General features: G+C 41.1%; 1 protein-coding gene across 3 annotated transcripts in view; it reads right to left on the bottom strand.

Moving 5' to 3' along the window:
* Nucleotides 1–11604: 11604 nt before the first annotated feature.
* PIP5K1B (phosphatidylinositol-4-phosphate 5-kinase type 1 beta) overlaps nucleotides 11605–26646 on the bottom strand; it is a 305629-nt gene continuing 290587 nt past the window's right edge. For all 3 annotated transcript variants that reach the window (XM_081273842.1, XM_081273841.1, XM_081273843.1), the window contains 2 exons: nucleotides 25824–25941; nucleotides 11605–12211 (listed from right to left, as the gene is read on the bottom strand). In XM_081273842.1, coding sequence (XP_081129968.1) covers nucleotides 12209–12211; nucleotides 25824–25941 — 121 coding nt within the window. In that variant the 3' untranslated portion in view covers nucleotides 11605–12208. The remainder of the gene's footprint in view (nucleotides 12212–25823; nucleotides 25942–26646) is intronic.

Genomic DNA, 26646 nt, shown 5'->3' with positions numbered 1-26646 from the left:
TTAAAGAGACAGGCTCTAATTACCTTTTTTTAAAAATTGATTTTATTTTTTTAAATACACAACAGCAAAATGCATTACAATTCTTATTTCACATATAGAGCGCAATTTTTCATATCTTTGTATATAAAACCAGCTCCAGGACGGCTTCTCCTAGCTCTAGCCTCCAGCAACCTATTAGAGTATTGAGGTTTACTGAAAAGGCGAGAGAGAGAGAGAGAGAGAGAGAGAGAGAGAGAGAACACGCTACTGAGTGGACTTTTATTGGGGAACAAAAAATTCTGGGGAAAATCCCGTCCAAAGATGAAGGGGGGCAGTGTCCCAAGGTCAGGGGTGATGATTGGGTCTTCTGGGTAGTGTCCAGACACGCCTCCACACGGACAAACTCTCAGACCTGAGAAGGGTGGGGAAAGCTCTGGACACAAAGATGTGTCTAAGTGCCTCTCGCCCAGCCTGGGAGGTAACTCAAATCATGTGCAAGGATGGCCTCCCACAGTGTATCACTCTGCCTGGCTTCCATAAAATATTTTGCAAGAGAGAGAAAGTTAGAATTGAATGTTACAAGTCTTCTTACATGGTTTGCCATTTAGTAACTGCTATGTAAATAGTAAAGAGGATCAGCTGGTGGACTACCAATGAGCAAGTATCAAGGAGAAGTGCCGCAGTCTTGGCTGGGCACAGAATCACGAGCCACTCAAGCAGGAACAAAACTTTATTTTTGAAAAAGCCGCCAATACTTCGTAGGCGCCGGCAAGCCAGAATCGGTCCACCCACGAGCGCGTCTACCTGAACCGCCGGCCCTGGAACCGGCCCCCCCCCCCCACCTCCCCCGGAATTCCCTCCTACTATCCTTCCCCAACCAATGGGAACTCTCCAGGAGTCCCGTAACATGAGTCCTGTAGCAGGCCAAGGTGAACAGCAGGAGTCCAATTTCCATATGAATGTAAATCTTAACATAATCATATCATCTCAGTGGCTAGCTGGCGTCACTTTACAACCAAAGGTGCCATGCATCATATTATTTGCTTGTGGCTCCTAGCATCTGCCCCCTTCTGTTTAATTAAGCAACAGGCAATGTGGCTAGGGACCGTGCCTGGTAGGTTGTCCAATTCAACATATGGTTCTTACCCGTCATGGGAGAACTGACCTTTAGGCGTCAGCTTCCGACAGGTTGAATCCACAGGTTGAATCCACTGTAATCAGATCAACCCGTCACTGACTACTGGTCCAGCATTCAGCCATGCTTGTGGATAGGCCTATGCACCAGTGGGGGGGTGAGGTTCTTGCCTCACCTTTGTTGGCCCCCAAATTTAGCCTTGGTTCCAGTGGGGGGGTGAGGTTCTTTGCCTCACCTCTGTTGGCCCCCAAATTTAGACCATCACTAGTAGAAGGGAGGAGGATACAGAAATGCCACGACACCAAGCCAATTGATGGCTCCTTTGGAAAAATTGCGTCACTGGTGACACCATCAGCAAAGATATGCCAGCAGTACCACAATTCGCTGCACCAGACGATATTTCATAATGTATGTAACTGATATATAGTCCAGGCAAGTTCTGCAGGCAGTTCAAATCAGAGGAGTCTATCAATATGTCCATTTCCTCCCAAAGTAAATCAAGTCCTTGATTGAGCATTACTTGTTGAGTTATATTCATTGATGCATCAGTTTATACAGTTTACTGTGATAGCTATCATAGAAGCTGTAGTTTGGTTTTATCTTAGTCTTCACTGGAATTGGGATGGAGATGGAAATTCTGGCAATGATGCTAAAGAGACATTATCCTGAACAGAATTATTAAATATAATGAAAAGGAAAGGTGAAAGTAAACAAACAGATCTGTTAAACTCCTTTAAAAACAATCCTTAACAGCTGTTTACCTAATTTAAATTAGTAAACAAACAGATCTGTTAACCATCTTTAAAAACAATCATTAACAGCTGTTCACCTAATTTAAATTAAACCATATAAATCACGTGAATAAAGAAAAAATTTGGATCCATTTTTTCATGAGCGCTCCTCATATAAGAAATATGGACATACACACATACAGACATACAACACAAAACTGAAGTGTGCACACAACATACAACACATAAGACAATAGTAAATAAAGGCCTTGTAGCTATACCTAGGTGAAATCTCCATTGTAATGTTTAAAAACTCCACAGTCAAAAAATAAAACACAGTCAAAAAATAAAACTGATCAGAAAAACATTAACCTAGGTTTGTATGAGCTCAAAAATAAAATAGAACTTTATGATGTGGGAAAAATGCAATAATAAAATAGATATTGAAAAAAACACCTTGGTTAATCACTGTCACAGATGTAAGAATAGCCAAGCTGGAGCTCTGGATATCAGCTGTTATGGATTTGAGTCAAATCATCTTCTTTTTCTGTAGAAATTGTTTTAGTTAATCTCTCTGGAATCCAAATCGGTTGCTGTTCCTCCTGTGGAAAAACACAGACAGAGCCCCGATTCCAGACTATCACTGGATCCGGGCCTTTCCATTGTCCTGTTAGAATATCTTTCCAAAGTACCTTAGGCTTATGTACATTTTTTGGATACAAATGTCTTTCCGCAGCACTAAGTCCCGATGAATCCAAATTTAAAAAGTTTAGAGTAAAAAGGGTTATTTTAAGTTTATCTTTGGGGGATATATACCCCTTTCCAATTCCCTCCTTTTGTTTTAATAAGTACATTTTAATAGTTTGATGAGCTCTTTCAACTATGCCTTGTCCTTGTGGATTGTATGGAATTCCTGTTATGTGAGTAATGCCAAATGATGAGCAAAATTGTTTAAAAGAGGTGGAAGTATAACCAGGACCATTGTCCGTTTTTAACTGTTTTGGAATGCCCACAGTGGCAAAATTTTGTAAGCAATGAGCTATAACATCTTTAGTTTTTTCTCCGGCATGAAGGGAGCCCATCAAAAATCCAGAAGAAGTATCAACTGTAACATGTAAATATTTTAATTTTCCAAATTCTGGCAAGTGTGTGATGTCCATCTGCCAAATATGGTTAGGAATCAGTCCTCTAGGATTGACTCCAAGATTAACTTGTGGTAAAAATGTCACACAATTTTGACATTGTTTTATTATATGTCTGGCTTGTTCTTTAGTTATTTTAAAACGCTTTTGTAAAGTATTAGCATTGACATGGAACCTTTTATGAAAATTTATAGCTTCTTCTATTGTGGAGAAAATATGTATGTCATGTGTAGATTTATCTACTAGTTCATTGCCCATACTAAGGGCTCCAGGCAATCCTGTATGTGCCCTGATATGACCTATAAAGAATGGATCTTTTCGGTCCCAGATTAGACTTTGTATAGCGGAAAACAAAGAGAAAACAGTAGAAGAAGGTGAAATCCTACCAGCATCTTCAAGGGATACTATAGCATTAACTACATACTGACTATCAGAAAATAAATTAAATACAGAATCTTTAAACATCATAAAAGCTTGTAATACTACATTAAGCTCTACCTTTTGAGCTGATTGTTTGGGTACTAAAAATGTAAAAGTTTGATCAGGAGTAACTACTGCTGCTGTACCATTGTTTGACCCATCAGTGAATATATTTGGAGCATTTATGATAGGGGTTTTTCTTGTCATTTTTGGAAAAACTACAGGATGCTTAGACCAAAAAGACAACAAAGGATTAGATGGTAAGTGATTATCAAATGAAACACTAGTTTTACACATGATTATTGCCCAAGTATTTAACTCATTAGCTAACTCATCAATTTGATCCATAGTATATGGAGTAATACTTTTATTGGGAGAAATCCCAAACACTCCCTTTGCTGCTTTTATTCCTTTGAGTATTAATTGTCCTACAGCCTCAGGATATCTAGTAAGAATAGTGTTAGGAGAATAAGATAAATGTATCCACAATAATGGACCTTATTGCCAAAATACTCCTGTAGGAATATTTTTTGTTGGTAGTACAATAAATAATAAAGGCAAACTTATATCAATTCTATCCAAATGCATATTTTCCATATATGTTTCAATGATTTTTAATGCTTTTCTTGCTTCAGGCGTTAACATGCGGGGTGAATTTGGATCTGATGGACCTTTTAGAATATCAAATAAAGGTCCTAACTCTCCTGTTGGTATGCCTAGATAAGGCCTTATCCAATTTATGTCTCCCAATAACTTTTGAAAGTCATTAAGTGATTTGAGTTGATCTACTCATATTTGAATTTTTGGTGGACGGACCATGGTTGAGGATAATAGAACTCCTAAATAATTAATTGGAAGATTTAATTGTACTTTATCTATTGCTATCTCTAGATTATAATTTTTCAATAAGTTTGTAAGTGTGGCATAACATTCTAGCAATGTGTTTTTATCTTTATGTGCCAATAACACATCATCCATATAGTGAAATACTTGTAGTTCAGGATTTTGATTTCTAAGTGGCTGGATTGCTTTATTAACATAAATTTGACACATAGTTGGGCTGTTAGCCATCCCTTAAGGGAGTACTTTCCATTCATATCTCTGATCAGGACCTTCATGATTCAGTGCAGGGATAGTAAATGCAAAATGTGGACTATCCTCGGGATGAATTGGAATTGAAAAGAAACAATCTTTAATATCTATAGCTAAAACATGCCAGGTTTTTGGTAAAGCAGACAATTGGGGAATCCCTGATTGAGCAGGTCCCATAATAACCATCTCATTATTAATGGCTCTTAAATCTTGTAATAATCTCCATTTACCAGATTTCTTTTTAATGACAAAAATGGGAATATTATGGGGGGATACGGAAGGTTGTATATGTCCTTCCACTAATTGTTGTCTGACCAAGTCATGGGCTACTTGTATCTTTTCTTTAGTCAGGGGCCACTGAGGAACCCACACTGGTCTTTCTGATTTCCAAGTAATTTTGATTGTCTCAGTGGCCCTTTCTGAAAACCCAATCCATGTCTATTTATTTCTTGATCTATTTGAATAGGTGCTGTCATACCTTGTTCTTGTTCTCTTAATCTTTTTTCTTTCCTAAAGCCTTGTTTAGCCCTAGTAGTGGGCGCGTTAGGATTGATGTTATTTGTTAATGTCAATCGGGAAGATGATCCAATACATAGGGTTGTATAGTTCCTTCACATCCTTCAGGATCCCTCCAATCTAATACCATAGCACTTCTATGGGGATTTGTTGCCACTCCTAGGCCTCGAAGCGTTTGAGTGGCTTGTTGTAATGGCCAATGTTTTGGCCATTCTTGACGAGATATGATGCTGAGGTCAGCACCTGTGTCCAGCAGCCCATTAAAGTCATGTCCTTGAATATTTAATTTTAGTATTGGGCGAGAATCTAAATTTAAAGACAGCATAGCCCAATCTACACCTGTGGAGCCTAATCCCTTGGAACCTCTTTCTACATTACAACTGGAAAATTTATCATGCAGGCTGGGTATTATTAATAACTGTGCTATTCTATCTCCTGGTGAAATTACTGATATACCTCTTGGAGAACTAGCTATAATTTTTATTTCACCCTCATAATCGGGATCAATTACCCCAGGACTTATCATAAGTCCTTTTAGTGTAGAAGAACTGTATCCCAATAATAAGCCTACTGTTCCCTGGGGAAGAGGTCCTTTTACTCCTGTGGGAATGATTTGAACTCCCATCTCTGGAGTTAGTACTGCTCTGGCAGAGGCGCAGATGTCCAACCCTGCGCTCCCTCTAGTTTGTCTGATGAGGGATTTAATGGATAATGCGTCCTGGGCACTACCTTGATGGTGCTGCTGGGTTCCTCCATTGCCCCATATATTTGTGGTTTTGGGCCCCGGGGCATTGGGCCCTCTAGTCCGTTTTTTGGCAATGGAGCCTGATACATTTCTCCATGATATTGTGGGTAAACACTTGGTCCTTGTCCGTTTTTTGATAACGGAATACCCTCTATGGTGGTTTGAGAACGGCATTCATTAGCCCAATGTTTCCCTCTATGGCATCGTGGGCAAATACCCGGTATTCTATTCCTTTGATACCCAGCTTTGTTAAACCCTCCTCTTATGGGGCAACTCCTTTTAAAATGTCCTGTTTGATTACAATTATAGCATGTTTTTGGCCTGGCATCTAAAGCCTGTTGTACTGCTGCTAAGACTTGCCCTTGTTCATTAATGTCTCTACATAATTTAATATATGTATTTAAATCTTCATGTCTCCATGGTCTAATGACCTCTCTGCAGCAACGATTTGCTTGGTCATAAGCCAGTTGTTTTATAAATGGCATTGCCTGTTCTGTATTTCCAAATATTCTAGAGGCTGTCTGGATAAGTCTATCTACAAATTCAGCGTAAGGTTCATTAGTTCCTTGTATTACCTTAGATAATTGACCTTGTAAATCTCCATGCCCCTGTAAAGTTTTCCATGCCCTAACTGCATCTACAGCAATTTGTGCGTATACGCCAGGGTCATATTCAATTTGCTGTCTTTGACCCTCATAAGGTCCCTTTCCCAATAGCATATCTATATTTCTTTGAGGGTAACCGGCTTCTGCATTTCGCCTAGCTGTCTCCATGCAAAATTCCTCATTGGCAACCTTCCATAACAAATATTGTCCTCCATTTAGCACAGATTGACACATGTTAGCCCAATCTGCTGGTGTCATGTCCAAGTTGGTAACAGATTCGACCATGCTTATTGTGAAGGGAGCTTGCGGCCCATAGGTTGTTACAGCCTCCTTTAATTGTTTTATTGTTTTGAAATCTAAAGCACGGTGAATTCGTTGCCCTCCTGCCTGCTCAAGTACAGGGCATGCTAATCTTTGGGGTCCTGCCTCAGAATTCCATCCATCAACTACAGGAGTTGAGGGCCGCTCAGCGGTAGATGGAGCTGTTGGTTGAATTACGCCCTCTGGTGATAGAACGGAGTTGGTAGCAACCTCCTGTTGTAATTCTCCACCTGATGGCTGTTTTTCCTCTAAGCTTGCTTTCTTTAAATTTTCCTCTGTCTGACTAGCTTGAGAGACCGTCTCTTTTGCTTGACCTAGCGTTTTTTCTACCATAGTTTGGACCTCTAACAATTTACTTAACAGTTTTTCGGTTTGTTTTTTACTAGATTCTAATCTACTATAAAGGTAACGTAACACAATAAGATAGGATAAAACAAAGCCGAAGCAGAATGAAACAAAAATGGAGCAGAGAATGGTTATATCAATTTTCTCTTTCTCAGGGCCGAATAACTTCAAACCTTGAGCCAACCATTTTTCCCTGTTCGCCTGAGAAAATTCTAGGGCTAGGGAGCTTGAAATAAAAACAAAATAAATCAAAACAAGAACACATTGTTTTTTGAAATGGTCACCCATTCTGTCGCCTTCCCTCAGGGGCGAGCAATTTTACTCACCTCTAAGTTTCAGGCGTTCCCCGCGTGGGCCACCAATTGCCGCAGTCTTGGCTGGGCACAGAATCACGAGCCACTCAAGCAGGAACAAAACTTTATTTTTGAAAAAGCCGCCAATACTCCGTAGGCGCCGGCAAGCCAGAATCGGTCCACCCACGCGCGTGTCTACCGGAACCGGCCGGCCCTGGAACCGGGCCCCCCCCCCCCCCCCGGACCTCCCCTGGAATTCCCTCCTACTATCCTTCCCCAACCAATGGGAACTCTCCAGGAGTCCCGTAACATGAGTCCTGTAGCAGGCCAAGGTGAACAGCAGGAGTCCAATTTCCATATGAATGTAAATCTTAACATAATCATATCATCTCAGTGGCTAGCTGGCGTCACTTTACAACCAAAGGTGCCATGCATCATATTATTTGCTTGTGGCTCCTAGCAGAGAAGGATTATCAAATCCAGGATTCCTAGAGTTAAAATGTTCTCTGGTTGTGTACATCTTGAATAACTTCATTTTCTTGAAGAAGTTGTGTACAGAGCCTTCCAGACTGCTCCACGCTGGACTGATGGATTTCTAGGCCTCTTTCGTAGTTACTATCATCTTGGATCCCTTCACCTCCCTCTTAGGTTGGATCTCTTCCTTTCTGGATTTCATGATTTCCTCTTTCTTTATTAACCCTTGGTTTGGTAAAGCACACCTTTTTGAAACTTCCAGATAGGTTATTCTTTTTTAAAGAATTTTGTTGTTAGGCTGGGGCTGTAGCTCAGTGGCAGAGCACTTGCCTAGCATGTGTGAAGCACTGGGTTCGATGCTCAGCACCACATAAAAATAAAATAAAGATGTTGTGTCCACCGAAAACTAAAAAATAAATATTAAAAAAATAAAGGCATACTTTTCATCTATAACTACAAAAAAATTGTGTTGTTGTTGTTGTTGTAGAATGACAGAATACTTTTTATTTATTTACTTTTTATGTGGTGCTACTGAAGATTGAACCTACTGCCTCACACATGCTAGGCAAGCACTCTGCCACTGAGCTACAGCCCCAGCTCCCAGGTAGTTTTTTTCTAAGTTCATATTTTATTAGTTTTGCAGGGTGTGATAATTAATTTTATGTACTAACTCAGCTAAGCTAGAGTAATCAATTACTCAATTGAACACTATTCTAAGTGTTGCTGTGCAAGTAGATGTAGCTATAGTCTATTATCACTTGACTTTAAGGACAGGAGAATGCCCTTGGTAATGTGAGTGGTCCTCATTAATCAGGTCAGCAATAGAATAGATAATTGTGGTATGTTTTTACAAGAGTGCTATATTTGAATGTGTTCCCCAGAATTCATATTTTGAAACCCAACTCACAGTGCAACAGAATTAAGAGGTGGAACTTTTAGAAGGTAATTAGGCCATGAGGGCTTTGCCCTCACAAATGGGATTAGTGCTTTATAAAAGGGCTGGAGGGAATTAGCCAGACACCTTTATGCCATGTGAAGACAGTGTTCATCCCTTCTGGAGGATGTAACAACAAGGCACCAACTTGGAAAAAGAAACCAGGCCCGCACTAGACACTGATCATGTTGGTGCCTCGATCCTGGACTCTCAGCCTCCAGAATGGTGAGCAATAGGTTTCAATTCTTTATATATTATTTACCCAGTTATTTTGTAACAGCAGCAGGACTAGAATAAGATAAAATGCCACACAGCCCTGAAAAAGAATGTTTCTACTGCACACAAAATGAATGAATTTCACATAGTGTTGAACAACACAACAAAAAACAGATAAAGAGTAGATACTATATGATACCAATTATATGAACCTCAAGAACTGGCAAAACGAATACATGCTAGCAGCCATAAAAATAGTTATGTAGGGCTGGGTGGAGTGGTATATGCCTATAGTCCCAGCACTTGGGAGGCTGAGGCCAGAGGATCACTTGAGTCTGAGAGTTTACGACCAGCCTGGGCAACTTAGTGAGATCCTATCCTTAAAAAAAAAAAAAAAAATTACCTTTGGGATGTTATCGACAGAGAAGACACATGAACAGACCTAAAGTTATCCAGAAATATTCTATCTCTTGTTCTAAGTGCTAGTTAAATGGGGGTGCACACTAGTAAAAATTCATTGAACTATATAATTAATAGTTGTGCATTTTCATGTCTGGGAATAACACCTCAATTACTAAAAAAGGTACAAAGTGTTCTGAGACTGGAGATAATCACAGGCTGTCCAAGAGTGACTTGGGTTGGGTGGGGAAGGGTCAGGGATCATAGACAAATTCATGGCATTGAACTGATATTAGAGTCATGGCCCTATTAATGTTGATCTATAGCCTTCATGTTGTGACTCTATTAATATCCATCTACATAACCTTCTAGGAATCAGAGGGTTCAGGTTTAAGGTCCTGGCTTAGATAAATGAGTAGGCTTACAGATGGGAGAGAAGATAGGATTCCTGCTAGGAAAACCTGTGTAGAGAGGAAGAATAGCCTGCTGGATGTATGAATGCTAGGGAGAGAGAGGCAGAGGATGCTTATTCACTTTAAAAATTCTCTGTTGATATTGACTGTGGTCTGAAATGTGTCCCCCCAAATTCATGTGTTGGAAACTTAATCCTAAATGCAACACTATTGAGAGTTCAGGCCTTTTGGGAAGAGTTTAGGCCCATTCTCATGAATGGATCAATGCACCTCCAAAAGGATTCGAGGTGGTTGGCTCTCTCTTGACCTTCTGCTTTCTGCCAAGGGAGGATGCAGCAAAAAAGCCCTCAATAGATATGGTGTCTTGACCTTGGACTTTTAGCTTGTAGAACTGTGAGAAATAAATTTCTTGTCTTTACAATTTCCTAGTCTCTAGGAAAAAAATAAATAAAGTAATGTGGGCTGGGGTATATAACCTAGTGGGATTGCACAAAATGGACTAAGACCACATCCCAACCCAGGACAGATTCCCAGTGCCAACTCTGAGGGCCAATCATTCCTTCCATTGAGTAACCATGGCTCCAGGATACACTTACTGAAGTTTTATGTTATGTTTGCTGACATGACTCAGCTTGCCTTAAAGTATTTTATTCTGAGCGTCTTACTCACCAGGAATGTCTTTCTGTAGCCTTGGTCATTTTGCTTTCTAATGATTTTTCTCCTAGTGTCTTAGGGCCTTGTTTCCGGGGACACTCACCAGTTGGTCTGACTCCACATTCATTATTTAAAACATTCACTGCCCCTTTCTGCTTAGTCAGTGCATTCCTACATGAGAAATATACGCTCACCTTTTTGACTTTGGACTTGCCAATGCTTTGCTTTGCCTTAAGAAGTGTGAGCAAAAAACTACTTTAAGCTGCATGTTAGTGGAGCTCTATGAGCTTCCTTTGCTTGGTTCCCCCACTGCTCTTCTACTGCCACAAACATGGCATGTCCCAGATGGGGTTGCTCTGGACCCAAGATGAAGATGACACTTGGAGCAGAGTTGTACTGGTCCCCACATGTGAGAAATAAAACTGTGTTGGTGAAAAGCCATTATGATTTTTGGATTGTGTGTTACCACAGCATAACACAGTGAAAATTAACACACTTGGATGTCTGGGAATGTCTCTTGGTGTGAGCAGAATATGCTACTACTGAGTCTTTTCTTTGGACTGGGAATTTTATCTTTCTATTTCCATCGGTCATGAGCTTCAGTTTACTTATGATTTCAGAACATCTGAAATGAGGAGGATCTGGGTTATTTCTTTTTAATTTATAGAATAAATAAATGTTGCGCTGGGTGCAGTGGCGCACTCCTGTAATCCCAGTGGCTTGGGAGGCTGGGGCAGGAGGATCAAGAGTTCAAAATCAGCTTCAGCAAATTTGTGAGGCACTAAGCAAGCCTGTCTCTAAATAAAATATAAAGAAGGGTTGGGGATGTGACTCAGTGATTAAGTACCCTTGGCTTCAATCCCCAGTACCAAAAAAAAAAAAAAAAAGAAAGAAAAAGAAAAAGAAAAAAGAATGTCGGCTGGGGTATATAACCTAGTGGGATAGCACTTGCCTTGTATGTGAAAGGCCTTGAGTTCAATCCCAGCACCTCAAGGGGGAAAAAAAAAAGTAAAAACTATAAATCACTGGAATCAATAGCCACGATTGAGAACAAAATATTTTATTTCTTTCAATAAAACTATAGTTTACAGTAGTATTTACTAAATAAATTATATAATTTCTCTTTTACAAGCAATAAACTAAATCACAAATATTTCAAAGACAATGTATATACACAACATAAGGCCTTTTATAAATAGCTTGGCTTTTCTCATTTCACTAGTAAACAGTGAAAAAATATTTATAGAAGCTAGTTTTCTATAAAGTATAGGTAGACCTATTACACTGATCTTTAAATCGAACGAATTTAAACTTTCAATGACATGGGCTATGATTATAATTTTGCAAAAAAGAGCAGAATTTATATTTTATCATTTCACATGGATAAATTTTTAAAAAATATATAAGCAGATTATATATGTTGCTTATGGATAATCACTGGGTGCATGCAAAATGGAAATAATGCAAGAGTCCGTAGGAAAATAGCACTTTCAAGTCCAAAAAAGTGACTGGCAATGGTAGAGAAAGCAGCTTAAACATTGTTCATGCAGTTCTTCACAGTTGGCAAGCAACAGCAAATGACAGAATAGTGTGGTATTTCTCACATCCCATCAGCTGATCAGCCTTGGACCAAGGCTCCCCTGACATCTTGCAAACATCTCAGTCCAGTTGATTTTAACTCCATGTGTAATGGGGCTCAGCCAAGTTCCTTTGGAGAATTCTGGAGCGAAGAAACTTCTCTCCAACAACTGTATTCGGGTCTCATCCACGTGCTTGGGTGGTTACCATTGTCGCTTACTGGCAGTGGGGGAGTATGGAGAGAAAGAAAGCAGATATGAGACTCAGTTTTGACATCAATTTATAATTGGAAATACAAGCTCACAATTTCTCCCAATAACTTGTGCTTGGAAAATGTGCAGGTAGAAATGGACTGCTTTAGGCTTGGGATTCTTCTGCAATGCTCAGCAGAGCATATGCTTCTCTGGTGGACCACACCATGTTAATTACTCCAGGGTTTATCAAAATCAAGTTCCAATCACATCACAACACAAAGCCAGGGACTTGGAAGATAGCAATACTAAGACAGGGCCCCACACTCCCAATGCACAGGGCTTAGGCGAAGTGCTGTGGTAGATTAGATGAGAAGCCAAACAGAACAACCCAACGACTCAAAACAGTCTTGAACTCAAGAATGCTAAGCTCATTTCCAGACAATATCCCTGAAGCTGGGCCGTGAACAAACAAACATGTAACCTAAAATAGTCAACCATTTAAAACCAGCACCAGCCAGCTCAACCAGTAGCAGTTGTACCATGATTCCCTGGTGAATTGGTACTATTTTCAGCCTGTAAGGACATTTCTTGTCAAATGTATTCACTTCCTGGCTTGCAGCCATGTGACATGATGTAAGTGACCTATACTTTGAGCCTTATTTGTTTCATCTGTAAAATAGGAGTAACTAACTCTGTAGGGTAGATGGGAAAAATAAAATTTTCTTTTTTTCTATTTTAGAGATGAGATCTCAAGAGATCTTCTTGTCTCAGCTTCCCAAGGAGCTGGGAACTATAGGTGTGTATCAATATACTCAACAAGGTAAATTTTCTGTAGGGAAAATAAAGTATATATACACATAATACACACAACACACACACACACACACTCACAAAAATATAACAAAATTTAGGGCTAGGGTGAAGTTCAGTGATCAAGTGTATAATTGGCATGCAGGAGGCCCTGGGTTCAACCCCCATCAACACCACCACCAAGGAACCACTTCCTCCCTGAAATTAGCACAGTGTTAGGTATATGCTTGCCCCTTCTCCTCCACATGAACTGTGGTGAAGACCTTAGAACTGGAATCCCAAAGGTTGTACAGCCTAGTACCCTTAACTAGTGACTGAAAACACTCCATTAAAAAGTTTAAAATGACTGAAAATTATTAGGAAAGAAATTATGTCCAATAAAATAATTCTTTTTAGCAATCAATATTTCATCATGTAATTTGAGCCTACTGTGAGTTGTAATTTTTATTAACTTACCATTTTGTTTTATGGTTGGCTTGCTCCCTCCTAGGAATCAAAGTGGCTTGTTTAAATGCATAGCACCCATCAAAGGTGAGAAAGGTCTTTCCCAAGGTCTCATTCCTTGGCTCACTCACCTCCATGTGTTAACTCTTCTCTTGACACCCCCTGTTACGGACTGGATACAAGGTGTCCCTGAAAGCTCATGTGTGAGACACGCAGGAATGTTCAGAAGCAATATGAATAGATTATAAGAGCTATAACCTAATCAATGTATTAGTCCATTTGATGGGTTAATAATTTGAATGAGCTAATGAATGGTAACTATAGGCAAGTAGGGTGTGGCTAAAGGAAATGGGTCACTGGGGGTATGCCTTTGGGGTTGATATGTTGTCCCTGGCAAGTGAGGCTTTCCCAGTGCTTCCTGGTTGTCCTGAGCACCTTTCCTCTGCTGTGCCCTTCTGCCATGATGCTCTGCCCCAGTGGCCCAGAGCCATGGAGTAGGCCAGCTATGGACTAGACTTCTGAAACTGTGAGCCAAAATAAACTTTTCCTCCTTTAAATTGTTTTTCTTGGGAATATTGGTTACAGCAATGTGAAGCTGACTAAAACACCTGCCCTGGCCAACTCTACCTACTGTTCTGAAAATATAGATCTTATGATCTAGAATGTGGTGTAAGGAAATCTTAGGGCAGAGTTGAAATGGAAGGCAGGACTTCTCACCAGTCAGATTGGCCAAGATGAAGGGCACTGAACAGTCTCACCAAGTGCCCATGAGCCTCCATATTTTCACCCTTATGGGTGATTATTCTGTTTTATTTTGTTTTTGTGCTAGGGAGTGAACCAAGGGCAAGCTAGGTAAGCATTCTATCATTAAGCCATGCCCCTTAGTTCCTGTTATTCCTGTGATGCTGGGGGCAGACCCAGCGTCCCTTACATTGTAGGCAAGTGTTCTGCCACTGAGCTGCAACCCCAGACCCCGAGAGTTTTTTTTTTTTTTAAATATTTTTTTTTAGTTGTTAATGGACCTTTATTTTATTTATTTATATGTGCTGCTGACAATTGAATCCCATGCCTCGCACATGCTAGGCAAGCGCTCTACCACTGAGCCACAACCCCAGACCCTGGTGTTGCTTTTTAACTAGAACTACTTTAGGTAACCTGCAGCCCATGAAAGCAGGATCCTTCCCTCTGACCAGGTGTCCTCATTATATGTTTTCAAGTTGGAATTCTTTGCCAAGATGTCGCCAAGAAAAGCATCAATTTTCCTTCCAGCTATTGTAAGCACTAGACCCTGTATTTTGTTTTTTTTTAGACCAAGTCCATTTCCACCAGCAATTCCTGAGTTCTGTTTTTTCTCAGTCCTACTCTGTATCCTTTTTTATTTTCTATTGTTCATATTCTTTAGGCCAAAGTGTCTCTGTCACTATGAGAGCCCATCAACTCATCGTGTCCCACTCTACCTCATTTTAGTCTAAACACACAACATGAGCATAGATCTGTGTCAAAGCTTCACAAGGCCTTACTCTAACATTATCTCCTTCTCTCTGGGGTCCCCTTTATCTTTGGGTTCACCTCATTGCTTTCTAAGAGATCCCTGAATTTCAAACACAAAAGTTACCACTATTGTTCTAGGAAGTTCAAACTCATTTTTAAAAATAAGGACCTACACTTACATTTTATTATATTCTTATCTATCCCTGTATGGGGGTGATACTTCGCATGGCAAGTCACTTGGTGAAAAAGCAAACTAGGGATTTCTCCTTGTATTGGATACCAATAGCAGCAGGAATCTAAAACTTGCCATTGTCTCAGGAGGTCCAATGAATGCATTGGCTACTGCTGTAGAAATCAGGTAATGGCAGTACAAACAGAACCAAATCACTCCATTATGGGACTTCATAGCTGGAAGGAAACTAGAAGCGGCCAAATATCCTACCTTTGCATCTCAATAAATATTTAGATTCAGAATCAGAAGTGAAGCTTCTCTTTTCCAAGGACCAAGGACTAAGGAATTCACTTAAGAAGCCCTCGGGCAGAAGGCAGGACTTTTGCTATCCCTGAAGGATCCGTACAATTAAACACAGCTATTTTGTGTCTGATTTGCTAGAATGGGGGTGAAGGGGGGTGTGGAGTACCAGGACTTGGGTCAAACTCCAGGGCTCCTTAACCAACAGCAGGCAGATGACTAGTACAACGACGAGAACTGAGAGAGAAGTTGACATTTGTCTCTCTTGTCTTGGGGAATGGATTTCAGATTATGGCCTCTCATTTCAAAATTGTTAGTGCAGGAGCAATATTTTAACACAGTTCCCTGTCTGATTAATTTGTTTTCCAAAGACCGGAGGGAGAGAAGCCCGAGGGCATCAAAGATTTATGAGGGTTGACAATTCTATGGGGGACTTCCTAGCACGAGAGACTCCTGTTGATTGCGAATTGGAGCAGCTCTCTGATCATCTCATGTGTCACAAGCTCTGAATGGCACAGAATCCCCTCTGACCCCTGCTTCTGCTGCAACATGTGGGGCATGAACATGGTGCTAGTTTCATTGGGAAAGGAGCACCACCTCAGGACAAGGCCACTGGTACCTCTCTCTGCTGCAGGGAAGGAGGCACCAGGTACCCAAGGCCACAGCCACCTCCAAGAGTGGGAATTAGGAGCTGACCCATGGAGCCTTTTCCTTGCTAGCACTTTTTGTTACAAAAGCACACAGAAACCATGATGGGTTAACCTATGTCCCCCTAAAATTCCTGTGTTGACATCCTAATGGCAAATACCTCAGAATTGAGACTGTATTTGGAGATAGGGTCTTACAGAGGTAGTCAGCACTAGCAGATGCATTCATTGTACCTACTGAGACAATGGCAAGTTTTAGATTCCTGTTGCTATTGGAATACGGAATAAGGTCACGGGTTAGGCTCTAATTTATTATGACTGGTGTCTTTTTACGGATGGACATTTGGATACAGACATAGATAGAGGGCACATGGTGTGACTAGACACAGGGAAAAGGCCATCTACAAGCCAGAGAGAGAGAGAGAGAGAGAGAGAGAGAGAGACAGACAGACAGACCGACCGACCTGGGACAAATTCTGCCCTTACATCCCTCAGAGGGAACCAGCCCTGCTGACACTTGACCTAGAACTGTCAGCCTCCAGAACTGTGAGGAACTAAATTTCTGTTGTTTAAGCCACTTAGTCTGTGGCATGCTGTTAACAGCAGCCCTTGCAAACTAACACAGTTGCCAACACTGAGATTTACAAAGTTGTTTTCTAAGGCTGAGGCAGGAGGATCGCAAGTTCAAAGCCAGCCTCAGCAACTTAGTGAGGCCCTAAGCAACTTAGTGAGACCCTGTCTCAAAATAAAAAAAAAATAAAAAGGGGCTGGGGATGTGGCTCAGTTGGCCAGGTGCCCTTGGGTTCAATCCATGGTACCCCCCGCCAAAAAAAAGAGTTTTTTTTTAATTAAAAAAATCCATATTTGCATTTCATTATGTTTAATTCTATCTCCTCTTGGGAATTACTTCAAAGACCACAATACCAGGGAGTTCAGCGACTGTAAGTGAGAATTTGTAAAAGATTAAAAGTGAAGAAAAGACTTTTTCCACTGTATATTTGTTGATGTTTTGGTCAAGTTGCTGCCTAAGCAGAAGCAGAGTTTTCTGTGTTGAATCTTCAAACTGCCAAGGGGCCCTTTCAAAGAGACTCGAGTGAAATCAGCCTTGATGGATGAGAAGGGCATGCTTGGATCTGAGGAAGATTAATACCTTCATTCTTACACCGCACTGTGATTGTAGCCTCCAGTCTGACTTGAAAGGTGGTAGATGCTGGGCCTGTCAGAGTGAGCTGCCTTTGACATCTGAAGAACATGCCCCCCACCGAACTTGCACACACAGCACTGAAAGGCTACAATAAAGTACATGAAGTGGAAACAGTCCACGGAGCAGCACACTCGCTCTTAATTAGTTTTCAATTCAAGGCCCTTAACCTTGCCTTATCCCCCTTGCTCAGAGCTGCCTTTCTATCAGTAGGTGGCGGCAGAGGCTCTGCTGACAGAAGGAACTCACTTGCAAGCCCAGTGATTAACCCGTGTTTAGGACCCACATAGGGTTCATCTGAGTTTTGCTTCTAGATTAGAGGAAACGTGCATCCGATTGCAACAGTCTCAGGATGGTGAGCCTAGGGGAGTGACACAGCTCTTCTCTCTACATCAGCAGAGAAGGGATACAGATGCTCAGAACTGAAGAATCCTGAGAACAAGCTCAGTGGGTCTCAGCTCTGGGGCGTAGAGAACATCTGAAAACACCCATGCGTTGGCCCACCCCTAGGGATTTTATTCCTAATCCACATGCCCAACAAACAACTGGGTCTGTTAATACAAGTCACATTTTGACAACATTTTGTGAGGAATCCAAAATGATTTGGAAACATCTTCCCAATTTCACAGCAACGTAGCCAAGGCAGATGGGATGTGAATGAGCAAATGGGGCCACTAGTGCAGGAGCAGCTTGCAGGTCCCTTAGTCAGGCCGTGCAGTGGGCTGAAAATTAACCCTCCCCCAATTCTTGTCTTCCTTGGACCTCAGAACATGGCCTTATTTGGAAATAGGGTCTTTGCAGATATGTCATTCAGATAAGATCCCACTGGATAACGGTGGGCCCTAATCCAATGACACATGTCCTTATAAGAAGGACAGAGGCACGGAAACACAGGGAAGAAGCTGTGTGAACATGGGAGCAGAGATGGCAGCAGTATTGGTCAAAGAATGCCGAGGAACATGTGGAACCATTGGAAGCTGGAAAATATAGTAGGGATCCTCCCCTGGAGTCTTCAGGGGGAGCGTGGCACTGACGATACCTTGACTTTGGAGTCCTGGCCTCTAGCACATGAGATGGGATATGTCTGTTTGTTCAGCCTCTCAGTTTGAGGTGGTTTGATACGGGAGTCCTGGGAGGGTGACCCAGGGAGAGACAAACCAAAGAGAAGCCAGGCCCTCGATTCCTCACCCCTGAGCCCTCCTCACACCACCCACCAGGCTTGGCAGGCCTTGGCTTTTACCAAGCGAACAGTCCTTAAACATCTTCCCATCCCACCTCAGAGTCCAGCAGAGGAAATGGTATGAACCAGAACCGTCCTGTTTACTAGGTCCTGGGTGTGACTTCAACGGATTCTTCCTAAAATTCTCATTTGTTTTAAATCTGATTCCTTTTAAGTCTGCTACTTGTTCCCTGCAGGCTCAGGGCATTATGGACCACAAGTTCACTCCACTGGAGATGGCTTTTCCTCAGATACTCTTCTCCCAAGAGTTGGAGAAGCTTCTATGACAAGGAAGAAAACGGAAGTGGAAATCAGAAGGGAAAGCAACAGGGAGAGTGCAGAGGACTGGGGAAGTGTTGAGAGAGGCCAGTTTTAGGAGGCAAATAAAGAAAAATGTCAGGGCAACCCAGGGTGTCCAAGGAGACTCAGGTGAACCAAGAGCAAAGAACTAGCTTTGAATAAGAGGAAAATCCAGCTGGCCTGCGAGGCCACCATTCACTGTGCAGCTAGGACATAACAGAAAAACCCAGCCACAGCAGCCCTGCATACTGTCATTCAATTGCTAACCACGGGCCTAATTGAACAGAAAAGCCAGTGGGCCTTTATAACTCTAACTCCAGTACTCTAAGCTAATCCTTAGACAGCAGTTTAATGTTGTTAAAAAAAAAATTCCTACAGTGCTCCCCTAATCCGGACTGACAGGTTGCCTCATTAAAACTGAAGCCTGTGTCACTCTTATTTCAACTAGGAGCAACCAGGAGGTGGGCTAGGGCTCAGGCAGTGACACCCATTTTTTTTTTTTTTCAGCTCTTTACATGCCTTAGAGACGTTATTTGGCCAATAACTTAAGGAGTCAAGCATTTCTGGAAATAAACAAAGGGCCCTATTTTACCTTTTCTGAAATCTCTCGGTTTCTCAACAATGTGGTCCTGTGGGGAAAATGAATGACATCTAGTTCCATGCCTTCCAAGCTGAGGTGCTGTTGGCTTTTTCTCTTTCCTATTCTGCTCTCACTAAAATCTACCCAAACCCTGAGCTGCATTTTTGGTTGGTGGGGACTCCAGCTTTCTTCCGAGAAGCAACAGAATTGCCACTGTTTCAAATAAACACCCCTGGCAGCAGCCAACACTGGCTCAGACTAGGAATGATTAAAGAGACCCTCTATTTCACGTGTAAGCCATTAACCACAACGCCCAGGGATTCAAATCCAGAAAGGCGGTTTCTCTTGCCAAAAAGTTCCACTGATTTTCTGGGACCCCTTTGACCTAAATTTAAAGCGTTTTTCTTCTCTTCTCAGGCTTTTCCCATACATAACGGTATGATAAGCTGTTAATTCAATCATTTTCACTTCTCTGCCACCCTTCCTCCCATGATCAAAGAGTATTATTAACCACACTAAAAACACATTAAATAATCAAGCTGTCCAAGAGCTGCCCATCAGAGCACTAATCTCCAATACTGGTGTGGCTAAAAACTAGCTTAACTGTTTCTCTTCCTTCACCCACAGCTATTTTTGCACTTCAAACAGCCATTTTGTAGATGCACTTATGCAGATGAAAGTACATGTTATTGAGAGGATGCTAATGTGGAAAGTGTCAAAGGAACAGGGTGCAACTTAGGCACCGAGTAAAAGAAGCAAGAAAGGCACTGTTGTGTGGCAGCCATCTTTCACACTTCTACATTATTAAAAATGCAGTCCTATTATCTCCTCCTCCACCCATTCCTGGTGGGTCAGGAAAGGACGCTGTCTCCCACTCCATTTCCAGCAGGAATGGCATTTGCTGGTTGTTCCTTTTCCCTTTCACACCAAATTGCATTCTACATCAGGCAAAGAAGTCCCTTTAGGAACTGAAATAACAGCTACGGTGACAGCATCCATCCATGCTTCAGAAGATCCGGACTATTCAAAAGTGGAATCTCACTCTATTATGAAGATTGCATGATTGCCCATTTTAAATCAATACAGCCTGCTCATCTCTGTTGTATTCTTTTAAATACCCTAATCTGTGCCATCAACTCAGCATTCATGGGAAAACACATCATTGGTCACTGGACAAAGTCATCTTTAAGACACCTCCTTCGATTTGAATATTTGCAAATGAATCTGAAAGCCGGAAACTCTACAGTGTGAAGGTGAATGACCTTTTGAAAGCAGAGCAGGTTGCTAGGTAGACAGAAACTGAAGTAAATGCATTAGTAAGGATGGTGGAACAGTTCATGGCCTTCGAAGGTCACCTATCCTTTTAAATTTCCTGTCAAATCACAGGAAAAAGCAGGCTAGCTGTCCTAACTCACATGCATGTGATGTGTGGGTGGATCCTTAAAAGGAAATTTCACATGTTATCTGATGTGCACAAATCATTTCAGTTTAAATCTGCATATTTTAAGGGGATATAAATAGTATTATTCATTAGTGTGTAAATAAAAGCAGTAGGGATTAGGTTACAACTGCTAATAGAAAAATGCTATGAGCAGTTGTATCTTCAGGGGGAGAAATATTCCAAGAGAGATCTGACTACATTTGGTGACAACACTGAACAGCATGTCACTTGAGAAGCCTCCAACTGCCCTTCAAGTAAAGATGGCTAAGATCCAGAGCTTTCAAATTAGGTCAGGGAGAAAGGAGAGAGAAATGCATAGGCAAGAATGGTTTTCCTCTTTTTTGCTTTTCTTTTACAGCAGTTTTCCATAATGTAGAAGCAAATGAAAACACTGAAGGGAGGGTAATGGCTTAGGCCTTTCAGATCTGGAAGAGGATGCAAAATAAAACAATAAAAATTTCCAGCATGAACATACATCCTGGCAGTATAAGTTAATGGTGCAGAATGTTCTAGATGCTCTGCCCTAAAGTTTAAGTTTAAATACTGTGAAGGTTTCTGGCAGAGGAGGTGATGAAACATCAGAATTTGGAGAAACAACTGTGGCTTCTTTGGAAAACTTTATTTCTGCAACTTTTTGTAAGTCAGAGCTGGCTGGGGTCTCAGAGATGATTTAAAAATCCATTTTATAGATGAGAAAACTGATGCCCAAAGAGGGTGACTACTTGAAGATCAATAATTAATGAGAAGCAGAGACAGGCATAGGCTCCAGGGACCTATTTCTCTATCATTAAAGTCTCACTTGGTTTTGTAGAAGCTAAAAAAAAAAAAAAAAAAAACAAACCCTAAAAAAACTGTGTGGGGGTCATGAGGTCAAACTCGTTTCCTAAGAACACAAATATTATTTGCCTTTTCATTCTTGTGTGTGTTTAATAGAGTTTCCAGAAGCAAAATGATGTGTCATATTTCAAAGATTGATGTAGAAATAGATATGAGAATCCAATTTCTTTTATTAACCTAGACATTAGGATTTACAAAAATGTAAAATGTTGCTACTCTTTTCATGAAATTTACTTTTATATCAGAAAACATAGTTCCATTTACAAAAATGTTATTTAAATTAACAAAATATTTTAAGTGAGCTAATAAGTATTTAAAAATTTTCTGTTTTAATTTTGAAGATATAACCTACATACACAAAAGCTCTTTGAGATTCTCAATAATTGTTAAGAATGTATTGGGGTCTTAAGGTCAAAGCAGTTCTCAGAACTGCTTTACATTAAAAAATAACCAGATAGGAAATATTAAAAATGGATTTTTTTTTTTTTTGGTACTGGGGATTGAACTCAGGGGCACTCAACAACTCAGCCACATTCCCAGCCCTATTTTGTGTTTTATTTATAGACCAGGTCTCACTGAGTTGCTTAGCAAGCCTTGCTGTTGCTGAAGCTGGCTTTAAACTCTATCTTGCCTCAGACTCCAGAGCTGCTAGGATTATAGGCGTGCACTACCGTGCCCAGCCTAAAAATGGAATGTTTTTTGAAGGTGCTGAGGATTGAATCTAGGACCTCACAAATAAATGCTAGGCAAGTGTTCTACCACTTGGCTATACCCCCCAGCCCTAAAAATAAAATTTTATTAAAAATTTTCTTAATAACCGCCCGCCCTTTTGGATCCATCTCTCACCTTCATAAGGAAGGAGCACAAGTCCAATGAGATGGAATTTTGACTTGCATTAGTTGTCAATAACAATGAAATGGTCCCACATGGGGTTCAAGTTTAGGCCAGAGAGACCATGGGCTAGATTTGAATTTTGACTATAATTTACCAGTTTTGAGAACTGCTCAAATTAATCTTCAGTTTCCTTACACATATGAATGAAGGCAAATATAACAACTATCTTTGTGGATGAGCTAATACAAGACAAGGACTGATATTGTGCATGGTGCATGGTATGTACCATTCATATTATTATTATTCAAACTCCTGTGCCCTTCCAACAATGCAAAAGTGTTTCCCTTTCACATTCCATATTGAAATTTAAAAAGTCAATTTTTATTAATCCAAATTTATCTATCTTTATTCCTCTATATTTTTCTTGTCGTATTACTTTGTCTGATCTCTGCAAGTCTAATTGGTGAACTACAGAGCAGCATAATTCCTAATCCAGGCAGCACAGCACAGCAATTATCAGTGGGTTAATTGCTTTGGGTTAAATCCTACTGGTTTGAATCCCTCTTATTGATTCCTCTGTTTGCATATCCTGGGGCAAATTGGGTACTTTCTGTGTACCTCAATTTCCTTGCCTATAAATGGAGCTAGTATCCTTAGAGGGTTGGTGTGAGGATTAAATGAGCTATATAAAAACTAAATTATACACACACACACACACACACACACATACAGACACAGACACACACACACTCACACATATGTATATATTTTAGGACAGTGTAGGAAATGTATGAAAATACTCAAAAATGCTTCATAGCTTTTTGCTATTAGCTACAAAACAGAATTAGGCTACAGTTTTTTTACAGCTTAGCAAGAAACATTTCTACTGCCCATTACCTTCTGCACAGCTTGCCTGTTCTCTCCCTTTTCCTTTCTCTCCTCCTTCACTTCCGAATCACAATCAGCTGTGCTTGGAAGAATGACAGATGATCACACCAGCCAGCAAGCCACCACCGTCTCCTTCAGTTGTAAACTCCTTTATTTCTAACTGGTCCCCAAGAGCTTGCAATAGGACCAAATGAATACTCAGGTTTTCCCCTGTGGCTTCCAAGGCAAGCATTTCCTTTTTTGAAATGCTTAGCTTTTCAGTGTCAAAGAATTAAAGACACGTGAGACAGTCGTGAAGTAAGACACTACTAAAACCAAATAAATGGCAGTATTCTTAGGAATGAAATGGATAATACCAAGGAGGAAAAAGCAAAATGATTAATAAGACAACCTTCCTACCAAAGGAACAAGAGATAACAGATAAGCACCTGGCAGTAGCCAAGCCACTGACCACCCTGTGCTTTTACACTCCACTTAGGAGCCTGGTAGCTTTCCAGCTGGTGCAAGCCTTGTTTTTGTAAAGACATGTGAAAGTGGCCCTAAAGCCTTGGCTCATGAAGATGAGATTTCCCCTGCCTTATTTCTGACATGCTTGTCTGATTTCTACTTTTAGATGGACTCAGTTTAGCAAGAGATCAAACCAAACAAAATAAAAATCAAAAACAACCTTCTCAAAACAAACAAAAATCCAACCAAACAAAAATAACAACAAGCAACAACAACACAACAAAACCAAAAACAAATCCAAAAACCAAACAAACAACAAAAAACCCCTTGCTTTCCTGCGATTTAATTCCCTATTTTCCGGAGTGGGTGGCTTAGGGGACCAAATATGCTGTGAGAATTGTGTGATATTCTATAACTTACTTTTTAAAAGCAGTAATGGAGGAGCATGGCTTGGTGGGAAAATAATCTATTTATGCAGCAAGAAATATATTTAGAAGTTATGAAAAAAATTCTTCCTAGTCAGGTGCAGTGGTACATGTCTATAATACTAGCTAGTGGGGAGGCTGAGGCAGGAGGATCCCAAGTTTGAGGTCAGCCTGGGTAACTCAGTGAGGCCATGTTTCAAAATAAAATAAAAGGGGTTGGAGACGCAGCTCAGTGTAAGAGTGCCCCTGGATTCAATTCCCAGTACTTTAAGAAGGGGAAAAAAATTCTTTCACGGTGGTTGTTGGAGGAGCTGCTATTTTATATAGGGTGTTCAAGGAAAGCCTGTTGGAGAAGGAGATGTTTGGGTTGAGACATGAAGGAAATGAGGGAATAAGCATGAATTGACTTTGGGAAAGAGTGTAGATAGAATAGCAAATGCAAAGATCCTAAGGCAGGAATATGCTTGACTTGGCGGAGGAACATCAAGGAGGCCAGCATAATTGAAATAGCAACAGTGAGAAAGGCAGAGGCCCAGAAGGAGGGGTCCCAAAGGCAGGGGAGGCCAGACCATGTAGGGCCTTGAGGACTTTGGGTTTTACTTCAGGAGCACTGGGAAGCCACTAGAGGACTGTGGGCTCAAAAATAACACTTTAGGTGGCTGATGTTCTACAGAGCACACTTGAGAAAATTCAGTGCCAGAATGAGATATGGAGAGACATAAGATTCAGCTTCAAGGGCCCCTGAGGGGTGTGGAGATGCCACATACATCAGGTGGTACCGATTCCCAGTGTGAGCTGGTAAACCAGGTATGGCGAGGAGCAATGGCTCAAGTTTAGGAAAACATAAGAAAATAGAAAATTCCAATCAACTTTCCCTGTTGCATGCGATTTTGCACAGGTGCAGGAGCATGTGGAGAATGGACGTGAGATGTATTTGGCAGGGAAAATCCTTAGTCTTCTCAGCCTAATGCACCAGGGTATCCTTCTCACATCATCTAACAATACAATTAGGGTTACGCAGACAATCCTACAGGCACTGAAGGAGGTCCCCACACGAGATTGGTCATGTTCCTCAAAGCAGCCTGTGACACCAGGGTGGGCATTATTTCTCTCCTCTGGCATTAAGGGCACACAGTCACAGCTCAGCTCTATGTACTTCACACAACTGGTTGGTGGCGACTCTACTGGGCCAGCCAGAATTCTTCAGTGCTGAATTCGGGTTCCTCCCATGACCTAGTTCCTCCCAGCTTACTAACCTATCCAAGGAGGCAATACCAAAGTGAAGAAGAGACAAAGAAAGGCATGACTTCCTTGGGAATCACCCCAAGGAGCCCTATTTGCCTGGACCTAAGGGGATTTGTCCTCTTGTTATATGTGGTGATTGAATATTACCCTAGATAATCTTTTGTGTAATGTTCTATATGAACTGTAGGAAATACAGCTTGTGAAAAGACACATCCTTTATAGAAGGCGGGGTGCCATTGTTTCTTTCAAAACCCAAGCATGCCTGGTTTCGTAGAACCTATTCTTGTAGCAGCCATGGCCTGGATCCATCTGTCAACCAGAAGGGGAGGGGAAGGAACTAAAAAAAAATGACTTACTAAATAGACATCAAGCACGGAGGCATTATCATCCTGCATTTCCAGAGCGTTGGGCTCAGCAGTCAAGTAGATGGTCCCCTCTTCTAAGGTAAAGGTCGAACTGGAAGGTAACCCTTTGCTGGAAAAACAAAGACAAAAGGTGAGCACATGACTTCCAGAGCAAAACCCAGACAACTCCAAAGTCGTGGCTAAGAGGTGGGTGGCTTTGGAGGGGGTGAAGCAGATTTTGATAGTTATACCTGGAGATAAAAAAGATTTTTTAAAATATATATATTTTTAGTTGTACATGGACACAATACCTTTACCTGATTGATTTATTCTTATGTGGTGCTGAGGATCGAACCCTGTGCTTCCACGTGCTAGGCAGGTGCTCTACCACTGAGCCACAACCCCCAGCCCTAAAAATTTGTTTTTTTTTTTTTTTTGTCAGCAGAGCGTTCTCTCTCTACATCAGCACAGGAGACACTTTGTGGCATCTTTGAGAAGTGGTGTGTGCCTGTTGAGTGGTGGGATGCTGTGACCCCAGTGGCTCCTTGGCTGGTTTTCCGAGTTTTAATTCTCCTCTCAAGGACACACACCTTGCTAGTTGACACAATTTAACACCTTGTAAGCAGGTTTTCCCTTTTCCCTTCCTCCCTCTTGCTTTCCTTCTTTTTCTCTCTTTTACTGTTGTTTCTTTTCCTTTTTGGCTTAACGGGTTCGATTACATCAGGGATTGTCAGATTTCTGTACGCATCAGAATCCTGAGGAGAGCTGGTGCCGGTGCAGTTTCGTGAGCTCTTTCCCCAGTTTCTGATTCAGAAAGCCTGGCACAGAGCCTCTG

This window comes from Spermophilus citellus (assembly GCF_964194105.1).
Source record: "Spermophilus citellus genome assembly, chromosome: 2".
NCBI classification, from domain to species: domain Eukaryota; kingdom Metazoa; phylum Chordata; class Mammalia; order Rodentia; family Sciuridae; genus Spermophilus; species Spermophilus citellus.
Note: the sequence above shows the minus strand (reverse complement) of the source record. Positions and strands in the feature narration are given on the sequence as shown.